This window comes from Oreochromis niloticus, linkage group LG13 (genome assembly GCF_001858045.2).
Source record: "Oreochromis niloticus isolate F11D_XX linkage group LG13, O_niloticus_UMD_NMBU, whole genome shotgun sequence".
Classification (NCBI taxonomy): Eukaryota; Metazoa; Chordata; class Actinopteri; order Cichliformes; family Cichlidae; genus Oreochromis; species Oreochromis niloticus.
This window is the reverse complement of record NC_031978.2, coordinates 25,816,805-25,837,167: the sequence shown is the minus strand read 5'-3', so window position 1 is coordinate 25,837,167 and position 20,363 is coordinate 25,816,805. Positions and strand designations below refer to the sequence as shown.

The following is a 20,363-nucleotide window of genomic DNA, read 5'->3' as shown; positions in this document are numbered from 1 at the left end:
TGAGACCATTTAATTGCAATGTGTTCCACTGCTTTAAGATAATGAGTGAAAAATGATGAGAACCTGCCCCCATTCACAGCTGTTCTTTGATATTCATGAACAAATGTCTGGGGTGGATGTTAGTGATACCTCTTACTTTCATCTTCCTCCCCTGGCTCTTCCCCGAGTGTCTCCTAGCATACAGGCTGAATAACACATCTGAGGCAGGGTGCTCTGCCATAAGCATTGATTTTGCATGCCTGAAAAGGCCAAGATAATGCCTGTGCATAATTGATGAACTTATCAAACATTGAAATACCTCGTTGTATTTTTATCAATAGTGAGGAAAATGGTAAAGAGGCGAAGTGGCTGTTTGCAGGGGAATGAGGGTAAAAGACAGGAGGGATTACTTGTTGAATGAGAAACCACATCTGAGGGTTTTTTTTATCTCTACAGATTTTAATCTTTCTTTCATTTTCGCTTCTCTTCGGTGCTTTTTAAAACATAAAACTTGCCTGTGCACACTACCAGCCTCCTTCCCCGTTTGGTGTCATCTGGGTGAGTGTTTAATTCTTTCTCATTAATGAGCCCGAGCTTTGATGTGACACTTCGGATGCACCGCGGAACCTGGGAGGTCTTAACATCTGCCCACACCTCAAACAACATCTGTAGACAAGACAAACAACAGAACCAGAGGAGGAACTCTCCGTCGACGACCTCTAACAACCCCTCTCTTTTTTTTTATTCCTTTTTGCATCATCTGTATTTTATCACGGAGCCACCTCTTCGGCGCTGTCTCATATTGAGCGCTGCATGATCAACAGCGGCAAGATGGGAGCTGACAATCGATGATCCTCGTCATCTAAATCATGGCGCCTGCAATACCTGGCTAAGAAGCATCATGAATAAAAGACAAAGTGAAATCCGATGGATAATCGTTTTGATATTGAGAGGAGCTGAAGGGAAGATCAGTGGTGTCATTTGGAGTGATGTCTCATTTACTTCTGTTTACATCTAATTAATATAGCCTCCAATTATTTAATACGGTGTCCCCAAGTTAATTTTTCACATTTTTATTGTTCTTTGTTGTCAAGTCCAATTAAGTCCACAAAGAGATGCGTCTTTTGGGGTATTTTTGTATTAGTTCCTGACAGAGATCTTAGTTTTCTGGGAGCGGATGGCGCAGCGTGCAGAGTCAGACTTTCACAAAAGATATGTGGTGTTTGTTTGTCGAGTGTTTACGCCTCCTGTTTGCACAGCCGCAACCCTGTCAGCCGTGGTCACAAAATCACGAGCCAAAAATGATTCCCCGTCCAATAAGAAGTTGTTAAACACACACTGATACCAGACTCTCGATTCTGTGTCAATTAACACTTTGGGCTCTAATGTTCACAGCTATCGTGAACATGCGAAAACACCAGCAGGAGGCAGAGCAAAAGTGAGGAAGGAAGTGTAAATTATTGGCACGATCCTAAAAATACATAAAAAGTGTACCTGCTAGAGTTAAAAACAAAAAAAGCACAGCAGCCCGACTGCTGCACAAATGAGGCGTAAATGTTGCCAAAGCCTATTTCTGTATTCTCATAAATATCACTGTGCTCCTGTAGATTATGCTCCCTAAAGGAGTTTGAGAGCAGGCTGACAGACGCCGCATGACGATGACGAGGCTTCTACTTTTAGCTAAATCTCATAAAGGTGTATGCATGAAAACAAGTATTTGAGCCAAGTTTAAAAGAGCACTCTGGTCATTTAGTGCTTCACTTCACTATATTAAGGAACAGAGACAGGAAAGTCCAGATTTCCATAAGGAAACTGAGCAGAGTCTCACTGCGCCCAAAAGTGGAGGAAGCAATTTGGGGTTCTCATGTTTCTTCGAAGATTCAATTCATGACAACTGGTTTGGACATTCATGATGAATGAATCACTGAATCATCGGTACAAAAGCAAAGACCTTTGCTCGTAAACCGACTGGTGGGAGAAATCATTTCGAGATGAAACATCCAGTCACTAAGCTGAAAATTGAGCATCATCACTTCATCATCATCGTCAGAGCTAAACGTAACAGCGTTTGGTAAAAACAGATCGCTCTGAACTTTTGGCCAATTTGGGTGTAATTCAGAATATATGGTGCACAAGTGTAACCCGATTTCCAGCTGAGCACACAAATAATTGTAATGTTAAATCAAGCAGCAGGCTCCCGTGTTTCTCTGTGGAAGCACACCGAGGGCTTCATTAACGTTTTTAAGAGTGGAGAAATAATGCTTCCAGAACCAGCAGGTACTCCCCCACTGGAAAACTCTTAAATATGGTTAAAAAATCCAAATTTTCCCCAAGTTAAAGGGCAACAGACTGCACATAAAAGATGCACTTAGCTGCCAATCACTCACTGTTTGCAGATTAGACTAGTGTTTCAAAGATATCACTTTCTTTTTGGAAGTTATAGGTGAAAAAGGTGTTCTTTAACACCATTTAGCTTGGTTTGCAAGCTGCATGCATAATCTGTACATGTGAAACACATCAATACAGAACAGCCTACCTGCTAATTAACACATGAGCAGAATAACTCAAGAATCACACTAAAAATAAATAAATAAATAACTGGAGCACAGACATCTTGGACGGTCTGTTGGTATAATTAACCACACAGCAAGCCGTATTATTTGTCAGATAATTACAGATCAAAAGGTCCAGTAAAGTGCCTCCAATTAGCCGAGGTGATGTCTAGCAGCAACACTGCGTGTGCATGTGTCCGCACACACGGTTAACTCAAATCAGTCACGCCTTTAAACATATATAACTTTCAAAGTTAGACAGGTGAGGTGATAGCATTAACTTTAAGGAGCATGGGTGCTTCCTGGACTTTTTAAAGCGGTGTGTCACAGGGTTAAGAACAAGTCATAAATCACAATATGCAAATAGCTTTGAGCAGACCTCCTGCTTCCATAAACATGCATGAGGAGATGCAGCTGTCCATAAGAAAAGAGCACAACTGCAAACCAAATGCAGTCTGGTTACGATCATAAATATGTTTTATTTCATTGTTGGGTAGACGAAAAAAGAATGTCTCACGTCAGGAAACAACGGGCAGTCATTTAAAAAAATCTGTTATATCACCTCTATTATTAGCACTTTTATTGTATTTTGTTATTTAATATTGACAATGATGTGCTGAGCAGGACAAGTTTGTTTTCCCCCATAAAAAACGATGCCCAGTCCTTCTTGTACCCACTATAATTTCCGGCAATGGCTGCATTGAGGAAACAGCATCAACCTTGCCCCTGACAAAGAGCAAAACTTCCACACTGGCTTCATTTTTCAGCTCTAGAGGTTGTCAGTTGGCTAAAATATAAAATCTCCCAGCTCAAGCTGAGATTAACTTGATGATGTTATTAGGGTCATCAATTTAGGAAGCTCTAACAACGCCACAGAAGACGTGCCCTACTGTTTTTGCAGGCTGAGTAGTGCTAACCCGTGTTAACACTTTTAACCACACAGTCCCCATGGGGTACAATATTCCTCGTGACGGTATTAGCTGTGGCCAGATAACATGTCATCCCCTGTATATCGAGCCGCGTTCATTGAATGGTAATGTGTGGTAATCTTATGGTAATAGGGACTGACGTCAACCTAAAACTGAAAATCCTTATCGGGTGAACGAGCCCGTGGATTTGGCGGTACTTGAGAATACAAATGCCCGCTCTCTTCAATCTGCCACATCTCCGCGCATACTGTACGGGATCTACATTCGTCTCCTGGACTGACGTGCCTACAAATGTGGCCCAGCTAATCCACTGGGCATTTCACAGGGGGGAAATTATGGAGCACTGCCCAAAACTGTCCAAAAAGCACTCTCAGCATGATCAATATGTGCATATATATAAAATGTGGGTGTACAGCAAAAATAAATAAATAAATAAATAAATATGGGAGAACAAAGGACCAACATGTATTCCCCAAGATTACAGCAGCCAAATATTAATAAAGCGAGCAACGCTCCAAGACTACCAATCTTTTTCAACTTGTTACCACTGGAAGGTTGTGAGACAGGCTTCTCATTTGAGCGGGACGATCTCTGATTGATGACTAGTCATGAACATTCATTACATGCAAATTCTAATGTCTATAATACTTCCAGAGTTTAAAATGATACATGACTAATGCTAATGTGATATTCTGGGTGCAATGATAATGAACTGATGGCAGACATATGCTGAAGAAGAGGTGTTTTTTTGTGTGTGTGTGTTTTGTTCATTTAAGCCAAATTCATTCATCATCATCTGATCATCTGTTTCAAATCGACTTCTAATTTTCCCATTTGGCATTTAATGCGTAAAAAGTTCCAACAGACGCCCGGAAAATCAAAATATCTCACTTGCAGTTTTACCCGGAAAAAAAAAAGACACTACCAGCAGCGCTTGTCACCTTGTAAGCGGTTCATACAGACGAAGCACTTTTACATGCAGCGGGTTCTGTTTTCCACATGCAGATTGTTTGCTCTTGTTTATAGCAGACAGCCTGCGCCGCTTTAAGATTCCAAGTCAGAGATACATATCGCAAGTCATCATTCTTTTTGCTGAAGGAAGCAATGTTGCTGACATTGCCATGTTGCATTAGAGTCACGCCAAGAAAACAAGGGGGCATAATCTAGGACATGCTGTCTGGAATCATCGGAAACAACTTCATATAATCGACTCTGAGCTGCAGAATTCCTTCTTCTCAGGCAGGCCGAAGCTCTCAAACCAACGGGATCATAAACTCCACCCCCCGCCCCCCCAACAGCAGGAGGAGCAGCAAAAAATGCAAGCGTATCTCAAATCTCAGTACCAGACAGTAGACGGATTTGGAACATAAGCTACAGAATCAATCAAACGACTCTCGAAATGACATTAAGAATGAGGCAGAGAAAAAAGTAATATTTACACAAAAACAGGTCACGACTCAGAACTCATTAGCCATATTTTTTTGCCGTGACTTCATTTAAACAGATTTGATCCGATGTGGCAAGATACTGCACACACTGCAGTGCAGCATGCTGCCTGCTTTGCGTCAGTGAAATGAATGCTTTGCTACCTTGCTCTCATAACTCCTGTTGTGGTGCCCTTGAGCAAAAACTGGCGCTAGTGGGGCTTTCATGCCAATGCCACTGGGAGACCGACTGCACTGGAATGAACTGTTCACCGAAAGGCTTGTTGAAAGAAATCATCATCTTCACTCACCACCCTTGCAGATGGGACAGCACTGATCCGGCTCGTACTCCGGGTCCACGCACTCCGTCTGTGGGCAGGCTGCCACAGAGCACAGCACCTCTCCGCTCGGCTCACACCTGCACTTCTCACACGGAGACACCTGATAGCAGAGAGAAAAAAAACAGCAATTAACGCTCTTACAAACAGTTCATCACATGTACAAGTAAACACAGGCGACATAAAGTCCTCCCATATTAATTAATTTCTTGCCATCTTTGCCTAAGATTCATTTATTTCATGTCCATTTAGCCAATTTTCTGCCTTTCTGCAGCTCTCTCTGTCTCTCAAACACACACAACAACCTGCACACACAAAACACGCCTGCCTGTCTGGCTCCTTTAAAGACTGTGTGCACTCAGTGTCACAAAGCCACATCTATAGGGAAGCCCCATCTTTCTCAACTTCATTGCCAATGAATGCCTCATTTTAGAAAGGGCTGAGTCGAGAATTGAACTTCACAATCGAATCAGGGGGATATGGAGAAATCAATAGGAATGGGAAACAAGAAGGAAGATGCTTCCAATTTTCTCGCCGCGTGATCGGAGTCAGAAATTACGGAGTTATCCGAGCGTTCCTGTATATCTCAAAGTACAGCAAATGTAGGACAAAGGCAGAGCGCACTTTGAATTACATTTAGCCTGCAGCCTACAGTGTCCATGCAAAGCTCAGTTTAGCAGCTGCATGTATAAAGTCATATACATGTAGTCTTAACAAGAGAGCAAAGGTTAATTCCAGCATTGCTGTAGATTGCAGAGGCTTGCGCCTCCGCATGGCACTCCACTGTGAAAATGGAGTGAGGTAGCACTTAGCACAATGCCCCAGAATGCAGCAATCAAGCATTAAAACCTGCCTGTTGCTTAGTTTCAAAGCACCCCCTCTTCACACAGCACAAAGGCTGATGTATGCGGCTAGTGGCAGTAGAGGCTTTCTGTAGATTTGGCTCAGCAGAGAGCTGTCGGCAACAACGTGAGTTAGAGGAAGACATCCCATATTAGCCCTAACCACCTGGTGAGACACTATCCATTATAAATAGGAGCATTAGGCGCTGATAAATGAGACCTAACGCTGAGACCGTGGTGCAGTCCTGAGCCGAACCTTTCAAAGTGGTGTCAGAAGATAAAACAACCATCTCACCAGTGTATTTCTTCTTCCTCAAACACCCACATGCAGCAGTGTGCTGCGCTGTGCTGTTGTAACACTACTATAACTGTAACTCTTATCATGTGTATCAACAAAACTGAATATGGAAACACTCTGCTGAAGCTGCACTGCTAAATTCAGCCTCCAGTAACATTGTGCAGAGGAGAAAAAAAGGGGGAAAAAAGACAAGTGCTGACCTTTGCCATTATAAATTTGCCTGCCTGCTTGCATGCTGCAAGGCGAGGTAACTAGCTCCTGTGTAGTGCCTGTGATAAACTCCACTCATGGCGAGGGAGTGTTCTGTCAGCACTTCTTTCAAGTTGGAGCATGTCAAAAATGAGTGAATGCAGTTAATGGGCTCACCTTAAACTCTTCTAGCGAAGCATAGATCTTGCCCCGAAACTCACAGTAGTTCTTTTTCTCCTTGCACTGCGGGCAGCACTGGCTAGTGTCCACTTTGATGCAGCGAGGGTGGACCTTGGGACATTCTGGCTTGGAGCACAGAGGGCCTTCATCTGTGCAGAGGCAAGGGCACGTTGAAGGGCCCGGGGTGAACTGCTCGCCGATGGCAAAAACAAAGCCGCTCTCATCCATGCAGCCTTTCCCCCTGTAGTCTGGGTACGCGTACTCATCGATGGCGTCCAGGGAGAGGGTGACGTCACTGGTCGGAACTTCGTCTATTTGGTTCAGGCTGTCCTGTTCGCTCCACAGCTCCTGGGAATTCTCACCTTTAGATCCTCGCGCCTGAGTGCTGAGGTTTGACCTGGCAGTCCTGTTGGGCCCTACAGCATTGATTTCCTGCGGCTGCTGCTGGGCCACGTATCCCAGCGGCTCCTCTGCAGTCTGCTTGTCCTGATGTTTGTCCTCCCTAGCTTGGGTCAACACCCTTTCCAGACGCTCTTGGCTCACCGGTAAGGTCGCGATAGGATTACACAGAGCGCCGCTCATCATCAGGAACCCAAGAACAAAGAGAACTTCTGCTGTCATGGCAACGGAGTGCAGCATCTCTCCCCACCACCAGCGAGGTGGGAAAACACCTTGGCTCACATAACACACTTCACATCTCAGGTGTGAGCCAGTCCATCTGGAAAGAGAAAATTAAACTGGGGTTATGTGCTCGGCATTTTGTCACTTTTTATCCAAGGTGTGGCTTTTGTCTCATTTAGCCTCGAGAACAGGGCAAGAAATTCACTTCAGAGCACTGCTTCATCATGTCTGTCGAACACCCTGCCGAGTGTGATGCAAGCCTGCAGGATCAGTGAATTGGATCATCAGGACAGGGAGCATTCATGGGGCCGTTTTAGGAAATCGATACTGCTTCATACTGTAACACTTCCCTGCATCAATCGGGCTCAGCGGTGATAAAGTAAAAGAAAAATGGTCAAAAAAAACCCAACAACTTGAATCTGGCACTCGTAAGCTCTCGCTCCTCTTAGGGAGAATCAGGATCAATGTCTAGATTTTTTTTCTTAAATGAATCCCAGACAGCTGTACAAAAGGAAAATTTGATTTGAAAATAGAACATAATATCAGTCTGGAAAGACAAATTTCCTTTGCTAGAGCTGACTGCAGTGGCCAGCTTTTGCAGGCACCATTAAAAGTTTCCCTCTAAAGCTCTGTCTCTCTGTTTTTTGTTTTTAAATCAGAAGTAGAAGCACATCTCTTTCCTTACAGTTTTCAGCACTGCCAGGAGTCAATATACAACAGCTGAAGTCAAGGAAAATCCCAGGATCAACTGCAGACGCTGCACACACTGCAAATTTCTGAAAAGCTGTAGTCAATGTTTTTGTTTTTGTCTCCTGCTTAACTTGATTTACCGCGCCGACTTGAAATTCAAATGCCCGCTACGATGCTTTGCTGCATTCAGTGGCCTACTTCCATGCATTTCCCTACTCCCACCAAATGCTCGGCTGAGCTCGTCGCCGAGCTCCGTCTGACGGGCTTGTCTAAGCGTTGACATCCGCGGCCTATTTCGTTAAACAGACAAGGTGAGATTACCCCTCATCGATTGACTCGACAATTAACTTAAAACCTGTCTGCGTTTGTTTAAGAAATAGTTCACCATATTGATTGGTTTGTCAGCGTCAATGAACACAACTAATTTCCAACAGCGTGTTTAGGAGCCCTAAACAGCAGGTGAAGAGCTGAAATGGTGACGCATACAGCAGAGATAACAGCCGCATTAATTCTACTGCGAGGAAAACAAAGTCTGCATGTTTTAAGCCACGCATTTTGATATTCATTAATTCTGCTCCATTCTGAAGGGGAAAAAAATGCTGGAATTGACTGCTGGCACACCAGTGGTATTTGAGTAGTGTTTTAGCTGAATTGCTACGTTTGAGGCTGAATCCTTGGAGCTGCTGTGGAACTGAGAGGAAGCAGAACGAGGTGCATACCGATAACACTGTTGCAGCTGAAAGAGAGAGAGACAGAGAGACAGAGAGAGAGAGAAATGCCTATGCCTCATTAGCAAAAAGGACCTCATTTGGCTTTTTTCAGTCTCACCTCTCCACCTTAACATCTGCTACTGGCTGTCACATTAACGCCGCTGCTGGTTTTTGCTGTTGTGCTCTCCATCCAGACTGAGCTCTGGGTGGCCCTCAGGCTTTGCTGGCATTCGGGAGCAGAACTATCCATAACATCATGTTAAAGGACGCGAGGATGCCAATAGATCTATATTTGCCCTTCACTGTCAACGGCTCCCACGGATAACAGGCAACAAGTTAATTCCAAAGGTAACGCGGTCGGTACGGTGTGTGAACAAGCTGATAATGAGTCATGGTGGTGTCGTGTCTCGCAGGCGTTCTCTCTTTTCTCATTATGTAAAAGTTGCTCGAGTTTGTGTAACTCTGACTGTCACTTCGCACAAGTGTGGCAAATTGGTAATGAAAACGTCCCCTGCGAACACGTCAGCGTTGTGACTTACTAAACTTCATCTGTGCAGCGTAACAAGAAGATGCAGTGCATTTCATAACCTTTAAGCGGGCACGCAACGCGAAAAGGTGCACTTGGTTAAGTGACATGAAATAACAGTTTGTGTTTGTGTCCTGTGAATAGGCTGTAGATGTAAGACGACCGTGACCACTGTGACGTCTGTGAAGCCTCAAGCTGAGTGTTTTTCAGCCGTCAGCATCTTGGTGTTTTGACACCAGACACAACATGACTCTAATTGGGACCAATATGTACAAAAACGTCATGTCTTTCCCATCCATCCGTTTTCTGCTTAGCCAGTTTAGGATCACAGTGGGGCTGGAGCCTGTCCCAGCTGTCATAGGGTAAAAGGCCGGGCACAGCCTGGGCAGGCCGCTACTCTGTCACGGGGCCAACACAGAGTGAGAGACAATCGTTCATGCTCACACCTTTGACCGATTTAGAGTCACCAATTAACCTAACCCCATGCAGATCTTTGGACTGTCGACTGTGCTTTGCATGCTGCTGCAACATCATCACACAGTCACCTCTATTTATGCTCGCTGTTAAGGTGCAGTATTCTCCTGTACGATAGGTGTCACCACTCAGACAGTGCCGCCACATCAGCGCTGATATAGGAAGCGAAGAAGTCAAGACTGGAAGCAAAGACATTGCAAAGTGTTTGGGGGGGGGTCAGATTTTTTCCACAAAGTCTCATCTTTTCAAGTTGTTGCAATATCTTCTTCAGTATATCTATATATATCTCGGAGATTCTGTACTGATATACCATTAAAACAGCCATAAAAACCAATAAACATCAGCATGTCTTTCATCCTGTCTTCCTTCTTTCACCCCAACCGGTCGCAGCAGATGGCCCCGCCCCTCCCTGAGCCTGGTTCTGCCGGAGGTTTCTTCCTGTTAAAAGGGAGTTTTTCCTTCCCACTGTCGCCAAAGTGCTTGCTCATAGGGGGTCATATGATTGTTGGGTTTTTCTCTGTATTTATTATTGTGCGATCTCCTGTACAATATAAAGCGCCTTGAGGCGACTTTTGTTGTGATTTGGCGCTATATAAATAAAATTGAATTGAAATTGAATTGAATACAATCGTACATTTGTGCATTCAACACAGCTGCATTCTAGGGTTAATGCACCAGATTACAAAAATCAAGAGGTGCATGACCATGAGTCACACAAAAATATTGGCACATGCCACTGCCACTGAATGTAACCAGCATAAACATTATTTTAGATCTTCTTGCTATAGGACAACTGTGTCATTTTTCCATCCAGCAACACTTCAAGTTAGATATTTAGACCATAAACACTTGAAAAACGTTTTGAAGATCACAGATGAGCCATTTCCCCACAGACTAATATACAACACTATGATGCACGTCACTACAGGAGTCGCCCCCTGCTGGCCATTAGAAAGAATAAAGGTTTAAGACATTTCTTGGTTGATAGATGAAAAATCTTCACAAAGTAAAAAAAAGTCAATCATTTTAGTTTGTGCTTATTCATTTCAAGGTCTTCAGACCAGCTTTAAGATCCATCCTCACTGGTTTCACTCTATGGTGCTATAGCCCGTACATCTATTCTCTTCCTATTCAGACAATAATAAGCACTGAACACACTTAAGTCTCTTTTCCATTATTCCTCCAACATACAACACAGTCAAAGGGTTGCTAACTATCCACTTACAGAGATGATATACACTGGTGACGTGAGCACTCACTACAGAACTACATGTGTACCCACGGCTGAAAATAGTCCTAAACAAATGTACCATTTACTTGCTTTTGTATAACTTCTACTTCAAGCCACAGTTCCCTGCTGTTTTTATGAAAACACATACTCCTGATAAAATAAAATAAAAACTATTACATCTAAGACCCATTTCATTACTTCAGGAATCAATGGGATAGCTACTAAAAGCCGCAGACAGGTTTTGGTTCTGGTTTTATTTATTTTTCTTATTGGATTTGTTAAAGGTAAGAAAATGATACAGCAGCATCTTTTTTATCTGTTGACAACAAACTCTTTACAAAATTATGCAGATTCTCAGCATCGGCAAATCAAATTGTTGCCTACATCCATTAGCCTTATCCTTATGCCATCTTGCCATTTTCATACAGATCACATCTTTTCCAAATGTCTATCTAATTAATTCTCCAGCACACAGCATAATGTGTGCCAAATGTCAGGAAGATTTACAGACTGGATTGAAAACACTGAAAACCTTTTCACTGTTCAAGATGCCTTTGTGGATACTTCTTCTTTACCACTCCTCAGGTTCAAGTGATGGCAAGCTTTTTTTATATTTATAATGTTGCATATAAGCTATTTGCTGAAAGGTCATGGATTTATCTTTGGCCTACAGCTCTGCAAAGAATTCTGGGTTTTTTGCTTCACTGCTCTATCTTCAGTGCTCGCAAAGACATTCTGGCAGGAAGGGAAAAAACACAACGAAGAAGTGCCATGAAGATACAACACAGTGTCAGTCTACATGTCGCTGCAGAATACAGCATTGAATATTGCATAAATTGTACGCATTAATCACCTAGTGTCTTTCACGCTGCAACCATAGTCTCTTTAGGGACCTAATTGTGATGTAGCAACTCTGTGTTTTTGCCTGCCGAGGTAACAACAGCGCTCTTGCACTCGGTCACAAACCCTGCACAGGTGTGACCTCAAAGCACATCCCAGATTTATGCTAACTACCGGCTGCAGCCATCAATCAAAAGCATACCAGAGTTTATATAAGCTGGTATCAGTGAGTTCATTCACACGTGTGACACTTCAGAACACCCACTTCTGAGCAAAATAAAGAAGGAAATTCAGCTTTGTAAGTGGAAAAGCAACTCTCCAATTAACAGCAAATACTTATCGCTGGAAAACAAACACTTGATGGAAAATTAGGTGTGTTTATGTGTATATATTTTTATTTTTATGGGAGAGCAGTCACTTTTTGAACCACACAGAGTCTAGTGAATGTGCCGTTTTCCCCGTTTTTTTAAATCACTTTGGCAAGTGGCAGGATTCTGCACTGTGCCAACTGAAGTGGTGCAAGCAATTATCAAGTGACATAAGGTGCTAAAATGAGATTAAGGTCTAGGCAAAGACTTTTTTTAAGTCAGTTAAACAAGAAATATGTATGAGAAAAGTTCAAATCCTCAGACATGCCGTTTGTATTATATTACAGTGCCTTGGACCAAAACAGTTACACTAACACATGCATCATAATAATGCCAATAAAAAACCAGAAGCTTATCTTTGCTGTTGTGCTGAGACTTGATCTGACGGTCGTCCAATTTTTGATTAATAAATAATGATGCAAACAGACTCCAGGAGAACAAACCACACACCCCGGGAATACAATATATATCTCAAATATACGACTAAAACATCTCTGGAGTGGTCATATTGTATTAAAGTTTAATGACTGGGACTTTAAAGCAGGTTATGGTCGGCCGGCTTTCAGACAGCGATGTGAAAGTTGTCGGTTCAAACCTCAGGCCTGACAGGCTGAACAGCAGGAAGACCTCTGCTGGAAACTGACAGCAAAGGAAGCAGATTTCCCGTGAAATACAACATCACATTCATTAGTATAAAAAGCAGATTCGGGTCTCTAAATTCCTGCAACACATGCGCTATAAATCATGCACTACTATAGAAAAATGCGGCTGTCTTGTCAATACATTTCATATTGCACTACACCATCCAAATCCCAGATAAATGTCTTTGGATTTATTTTACTGGCTAATATAAGTCTAAGGGAGTTAGATGTCTCATGGGTTTAGCCATCCCCAAAAATTATTCATGTCACTTTGTAGGTTAATGTACTGTCTGTAAATGACTTCACTGCACATAAAATGTAATTATTTCTGTTTGTATGGCTGATGTAACCTATTAAATATTCATATCTTATTTAATATTTCCTTGCTTGCTATATCAACACTGTTTTATGGACATTCCTGTGTTTTGTCACCTTCATTACACCCAGCTTATAGCAGAGGAAGGGCTCTGCCTTAATACTTTCCTGCAAATTGGTTTTTAATAAGGTCAAATAACATATTTAAGGGAGAACATATGCAATTATTAATATTCTACAACCAGGCAATGCATAGGTCAAGAAGAAAAGCACTGACAGTGTTCTCCTGTTGTAATGCACTTTCACTGATCATAGATACATCACAGTACATGAAACTTGCCATTAAATATTGTGCGTTTTTATTAAAATGTATTATTTATTACGCTATTTGTTTCGACTGTGCCTTCAAAAGCAGCCTTTTGTTTTTTCCACCTATATTTTTCCTGGGAAAAATACTAAATAATTTGATTTTCTCTGGATAAATTAGATCAAATTTATAGATACTAAGTGCTAGCCCAAAATTTAATTCCAGGGTATTAAGAAGATGTAAGAGATGGATGCATATCAGCATGTCCATTTTAAAAGAATGGGAATTGCCTTGCTGTATGTTACAGATTGTTTTCCCCTCCTCCACCCCAAACTTCACCTGATATGCCTTCATATAGCTCTATCCTTCAATTCTCTGCATGCAGTTAGCATCAATTACCATATACACAGAGGATGTAACCTTGGAATTGTGTCTATCTAGCTGAAGGGAATTTTACAGGGACATGCAAACGCGTGCCCTCTTGAAAATTTCTGTTAGTACAGTTAAATGGATAAAAGATGTCCTAATTTCCACTAGGAATAAAGTTAGAGTGAGAAAATCGAGAAAAGAGGAAACAGCTGGGCACCCTGCTGGGCACCCGGCATGGTCAGTGCTTAATAGCTAATCTTTTGGCAAGTAACACTACTTGCTGTAGAAGTTAAGAGTCATTTATTTATTTACTCTGAATTTGTTAAATATTCTTGCAAAAGCTTCAATTTCTTTTGAGGTCTAGCCACAGATTTTTCATGGCATTTAGGCCGACAGACTATCAGAGCCATGGGAAAAAAACCAAACAGTCTTTATTTGGTATTTGACTCTGAATTTTAAAGTGTGTTCAGGATCATTGCCCCGATGTAGAAGCCAGCCTCGTCTCATCTTCTCATCTTTTTTTACAGACTCAAACTGTGATGCTTCTAGAGTTTGCTGGTATTTAATTGAATCTATTCTTCCCTCTGCCGGTGAAATGCTCCCTATTCCGCTGGCTGCAACAAAAGCCCAAAGCACGACCTATACACCCCTGTGAAGTTGAAGAAGTCTTCTTTTCATGAATTCTTCTTTTTTTTTTTTCCTGTGAAATCTACCTCAAACACATCTGTGTTTTGCCTTTCTTGCAATCCAGGAGGCGGCTCTCTCTGAACATTGTCTTGGTCTTCCAGACCTCAACTTGATCTCCACCACTCCTGTTAGCTTTCATCTTCCTAACGAACTGAGCAAAGAGCTACCTGAATGCCTTCCTCTCATAGTAGTCCCTTGTTTTGTAGGTAGAGTGCTGCTTGGGTGCAGGATTTTTTGACACAAGCTTTCAGAAGTAAGAGTATAAAACTTTGGAACTTCCAATGTGATGTTTCATTATGACAACTGTGAAAAAAGCCTTGTAAAAATCTGAAACCTTGGTAAAGATATCCAAGCGTATGGAAAGACTGGGGGTAGTAGCTGTGGCTCATGAGGCAGAACTATTAAATTGAAAGGTTGATGGTTCAAGCCCTGGCTCCTCAAGTCTGCATGGCAAAGTATACTTGGGCAAGATACTGAACCCGGAGTTGTGGCCAATGCATTCATTAGATTGCCAATGTGTGTAAATATTAGATAGAAAGCATTTCAGCACAGGGAGAAAAAAGGTGCTCATGTGAATGAGGCACGCACCTTTCCTGTTTTCACACTCTGCAGTTCTACACAACAGAAATGACAGACAAATCTATCTCCAAATGTTGAAATAGTTTTTCCCTTTTTGGAGTTCACTTCATTTTCTACTCACTTAACTGTTCACTGTTGCAGAAATGTGGACCAACCTTTTGCATGCCACTATAATTATCCCTTGATAATACAATTTTGTTATTCTGCTCCAACCATTAAAATTGCAAATCTAACTCCTGCCGGTCCCCGTGCTATTTCTTTTGAGGACCGACAATGCTTCCACTTCCATCTGACATTTAAATATTTCTGTGGCTTCCTGCGCTGGAGTGAACGGACTCAACATCCAGCCTCGGTGTTTGGCACCAGGACCAGTTCAGTCATTATCGTCGCTGAAGTTATAAATCCCCTCTGTCAAAGGCCAGAGTTTTGTTTACATCTCAGGCAACCGAACATAGTAGGTTTGACCACTGAGGTGCAGCAACAATGATTAATCAAGACGGGATTCAGCCTAGCTGCTGGTTCACGCTTCAGTGAAGCTCACCATCGCATTGATTCATGACTCATAAATTATTGTCGTTTTCATTACACAGCAGAGCGAATATGGACGATAAGTCCTGCCACAACAACCTGAGATCTGAGTGCAATTTTTAGCTCCACCTTGACAAATACGATACTATTATTCATATAAATTGAATTGGCAAGGTTTCAATAACACAAACCGTGGCGCTTGAGTTGTGTAAAGGCTGACCTCCCTATTACTTTCTTCTTAGATGTCACTCAGTGAGGGCGGTTGATGGCTGTTCAGTCTCGCAATAATGCTATAAATAGGGTCAAATGTACTGAGGCAGCTCACTCATCTCCAGGAATTTTCTACACCCCAACTAAGATGTTTGTTTCTAATTAGCATTTAATCGTAATTAATAGGAGTGATATTTAAAAGAATAAATAGGACAATTTGCAAGTCTGATCCCAGTGAAACACTTCACGGTGACAGAAAACGATGGGAAAGTGATGCAGCAGTGGCGAGACTACAGTATCAGCACCCTTTTTTGTTCCCCTCTCTGTGTAAGGCTGGTATAGTACACAACGTATGTCTGACAAGCAGCGCTACCAGATAAGCAAACATCACATTCACATTGTCTTGGGGAATGCAACTCCTGCGAATGTCCCTATGTAAAATCAAAGTGGATGTCATTGAGAGGAAAACCATCTCCTCAGGGCTAGAATAAACTCAGACAGACAAATATGCCCTCGCCACTGCGTGCACTTCATTTATTGCACACAGATTACAGATTCTCCTACTTAGACTCCTCCAACAACCCAACATGCCATCAACACAACAATTTACTCTGAGGTCTGCTTCAATTTATGACAAAGCCGATCGCAGGGGATGAGATGTGAAATGCTTAGGCGGTGGTGACTTGTGGGCTTGGATCTGACAGGGCTGAGAGAGTATTGAATTAATGATGCTGCGTTTTAAAATTCATTTTCATACAGATAAACAGTGTGAAATGATGAAATCCAATTAGAGCAATAAGGGACACTAAGGCAGGATCCAAGAGCATAAAGCCATCTGCCAGTGAGTAAAGATTGCTGCAGGGCTGTCTAATTGAATTTTGTCCTCTGACTGTAAATCTTACTAGTGACCCAAATCAGAAGAAAGTTTGCCTAAACATGCAAACCAACAGCCCTTGCAAAACTGTCATACAGGCTTTAAGGTTATATGCAGTGCAAGAAGGTAAGTGGTTTGCTCGTGCAACAAAGCCAACTAGGGAAAGTCTGAGGCTGGAACTATATTAAAGAAAAGAATAAAAAAGCGGGTTTTTTGTGTGTTTCTCAATAAGAACAAAGAGAAGTGATGATGATGATGACAGTGATGGGTATGCAGCTGGAACACACCCAGAACGGAAGTAGCATTTCAATAAAAATATGAACAAATCAGAACAGAATTTACCAAATAATAACAATAACAAAAACAAGCCTACAGTATCACAAAACATATAGAATCCTTAGACCCTATCATGATCGCCCCCTACTTTTCTGGATACTATGAATATATTAAATAATGAATACATTGGATTGTGGGTTTCGGCTGCCTGCTCGGATCGGCTCGGCTCTGCTGGTAAAGGCTGTGCTGACTGGATGGTGCACCCCTAAGTGTGTGAGCAGAGTCTGAAACCTCTCTTAGAAAATCCTCAATCCTATTTTACATATTAAAAAACCCCACATAATGAACTTACAATAACAGCCACAGGTGCAACAGTAGGTTGCAACAATCTGCGTTAGTTTTCTCCAATCAAGCTAATTTGCATGGGATTAGGTGATAGGTGCAATTAAATGCAAGCACGGTGGCTTTACTGTAACACGGAGAGTGGGAACATCAAGGAAATGCAAAAGAACATTAGAGCAGAAAACACAAATTAGCCTATTCACAGTCAACTAAGTTGATGTGAAGCCCGAGCGTTCAAGCAATTTAAGACAAGCAAATAAGAGAAGAAGAAAAACCCCCACACAGGAACACTGATGCATCCTTATTCACCTGTGATCCTCGGAGTGTGTCCGTATCCGTGAGTGCGCTGGGTTCAAACACACAGCCTTCAGCCTGCTGGACAGCGGAGCTCAAGACAGCAACAAATGATGTGTAGTGTAGAGATGGGAACAGGCGCTCGTTAAGCCAGTCAAATGCACAGTTTCCCCGGAGGATGCTCGCAGGTCATCAGCGTGCTGCGCTCAACTTTCATCGGCGCAGTGAGTGAGAGCGCTCCGTCTGCGGCGAACAGCCGCGGTTTCAAAGCGCTACTGATGTTCCTGCCCTACACTGGCACTTTATTTCTCACGGTGACAAAAAAAAAATTAAATAATTTAATAAATGGGGGAGAGAAGAGAGGCAGCAGCGCTCCGACGTCACGTTCAGCCGAGAGACCGCTAGATGGAGCAGTTAAATATGGCTCCAAGACAACAGGCAGTCAATTAGTGAGCCCGATGGATGTTTCACAGGTCGGTTCAGAAGGTTCACTCACTGCTGTGATTAACGACTTTACCTAATTATCTGGAATTAGGGAGTCGTTTTCCATGGCGCACTTTGGTCTTTGGGGGTAATTTGGTGCCAGAAGAGAAAAAGACTAAAGCACCTGATGTAAGATTCTGATTAATTGTTGCATAAAGATGTTTTTTGTGTGTGTGGCCAAGATTCCTCCTCTTAGCTGATTTATCTTAACTGAAGCTGTGAATTGCATCCCCTCAACAGCCCGCTGTTCATCAGTGTCACATAGTCATGTAATCCATAGAGATCCCGTTTTATTGTTCATTTGCCTGTTTCATTACCAAAAAACGGCCTTAAATGGTTTAAGACATTATTTCACATTAGTTAGTCATTATTTATTGTTGCCAGTGGGAGGTGAGTTTAAATAACTAGCAGCACAAACTCGCCAATAAGTTGCCACACTGTCAGTTTTAGCCTGTTTTATTTTCATTTTCATGCGTAAAACTTTTTTTTTCTTGCAGTCCAAGGAGATAGCATGCTTCATACTTCACTGCATTTACCTGACAGCTGTGAGTAAAAGATAAATTCCTGGGCACAGCAGCTGAGCAAAAAAATAAATAAAAAAATCTAACACCACCATGATAACCTGTTCACAGCACAATATCCAGCAGGTGTATTATCTTAGCTGGTGCTGTTAGAAAGGAAATGCCATTAGCTTAGCAACTATGTGGTCACAGAACAAAGCTGAGCAGAGTGACAGTTTGACCTGATGCAGCCATAACTGATGTTCTTCCACATTAGCTCCACTTTGCCCAGCTACATTATATGTAAACACACATACAGTCTACCTATATAGTAGCTGGATGCACATTTAGACTTCAGATTATTGAAGCCACGCTTTTAATTTTACTTTGAAAGTGAATTTGTAGGATTTCTGTGCCCTTTTATGAAGCCTTTTTGGTACTTTTACCTTCTCCATCACTGGTAGCATTACCTGAACACACAAAGAAATTATCCAAGAAATGCAGTTGGTAAAACAACAGCAGCACACTATATGCTGTTCAGGTCTCTAAAAAATTATTCATTATATGGATAAAACAAGCAAACTTTAAGATAAAGCAAAACTTCAGAAATATAAATCTAAGGGATATTATTTACAATAGCAGACTATTAGTTGTATATTTACTGCTTATACTCTGGAATAAAGCCTCACTTTAAGGATTATAAATGTGAAGCTTCATAATAAAAAGTCTAGCATACAGACCTATTGTGTGTGATGGAAGTTTAAAAAACAGAAATCCCAATCTGCACCACAGACATGCAAGTCTGCAAAGTATTGCAGCCATTTTTCATCAGGGCCTGAGCGACAGCCCTGCCTTCCAATTTGCCACAAACTTTGAAGTGCCTATACACCTTTAAAAAATTATTTATTTTCTTATTTACCTCTAAATAGCTTTTTTTTTTTCAAAACCACATTATGGCAGCAAGCTCCAGCAATGGCCTGCTCACTCCTGCCTGTGTCAGGTTGAAAAAGGAAATCATTAATATAGCATTAGAAGCTGGCTGTGAACTCATAACTGCCCTGGGCACACATCAACATACATGCAGCAGCGTTCAGTGCACATACACCTTCCCCCAGGTTGAAATGTCATCCTTCACTGTCATTACATTTCTGCCCCCATTAACTATTGATTATCTCCACTTCAGCATTTGGAGCCCTGCTGTGGAAATGGCCCTTGTGGCTTGCTACGGATCAGGCGGAACAGAAGTGCTCTCCTCCTCCTCCTCCTGGGTTTTTACGCTGAAAAGGGAGCAAAGTCAGATTCGCCAAGGGGCGAGGGTAAAGAGGGACAAGCCGGCAGGGACACGCAGAAACAAGGAGTGACTGCACTGTACCCCCACCTGCCCATTAGCAGCACGGTTGAGCGGACGACTGGAGGTTAACTTGTTCTTTTTTTTGGCACCCATGAGAATTTTGCCACAGCATGTGTTGAATATTTACTGTGAGGTTCAGCTTCGCTTCTGTTTTCTTTCAGGAGAGTGCAGGTAGAAAAGTTTGTTTGGACAGGAGCTGCATGCCCTCTGCCACAAACAAACTGCATCCTTAATACTATGGAGTAGTTTGTGCAGAGTTGTCTTCGCACTCCTGCCAGTCTCTATGTGGCTGTGTCCTGCTAATGGACTCCCTCATTTTTTCTATATTTCAGCTGTTGAATGTTTTACACGTACAGTCTGTGGAAGCAAATTCAGTGTTTGGGGGAATAAAAATAAAGAATAAAAGTTGATCTCTG

General features: G+C 42.2%; 2 protein-coding genes across 4 annotated transcripts in view; one reads left to right on the top strand and one right to left on the bottom strand.

Annotated features, from left to right (window-relative positions):
• vwc2 (von Willebrand factor C domain containing 2) overlaps positions 1 to 17,924 on the bottom strand; it is a 25,862-nt gene extending 7,938 nt beyond the window's left edge. The window contains exons 1-3 of the mRNA XM_003441235.5: positions 17,629 to 17,924; positions 6,729 to 7,449; positions 5,196 to 5,325 (exon numbers count right to left, since the gene is read on the bottom strand). Of these exons, the coding sequence (XP_003441283.1) occupies positions 5,196 to 5,325; positions 6,729 to 7,370 (772 nt within the window). The 5' untranslated portion in view covers positions 7,371 to 7,449; positions 17,629 to 17,924. The remainder of the gene's footprint in view (positions 1 to 5,195; positions 5,326 to 6,728; positions 7,450 to 17,628) is intronic.
• Positions 17,742 to 20,363, top strand: LOC112842046 (uncharacterized). Of its 3 annotated transcripts, XM_025897795.1 has the most exons (4): positions 17,742 to 18,086; positions 18,594 to 18,641; positions 19,780 to 20,011; positions 20,109 to 20,363. In XM_025897795.1, exons 1-4 carry the CDS (start codon positions 17,772 to 17,774, stop codon positions 20,120 to 20,122), a joined length of 609 nt encoding a protein of 202 aa, XP_025753580.1. In that variant the 5' UTR covers positions 17,742 to 17,771; the 3' UTR covers positions 20,123 to 20,363. The 3 variants fall into 3 exon arrangements, 2 of the variants coding, with proteins under 2 accessions (XP_025753580.1, XP_025753581.1); XM_025897796.1 differs by lacking the exon at positions 18,594 to 18,641; XR_003213629.1 differs by lacking the exons at positions 17,742 to 18,086; positions 18,594 to 18,641 and adding an exon at positions 18,114 to 18,225 and having other exon boundaries at positions 19,780 to 20,363.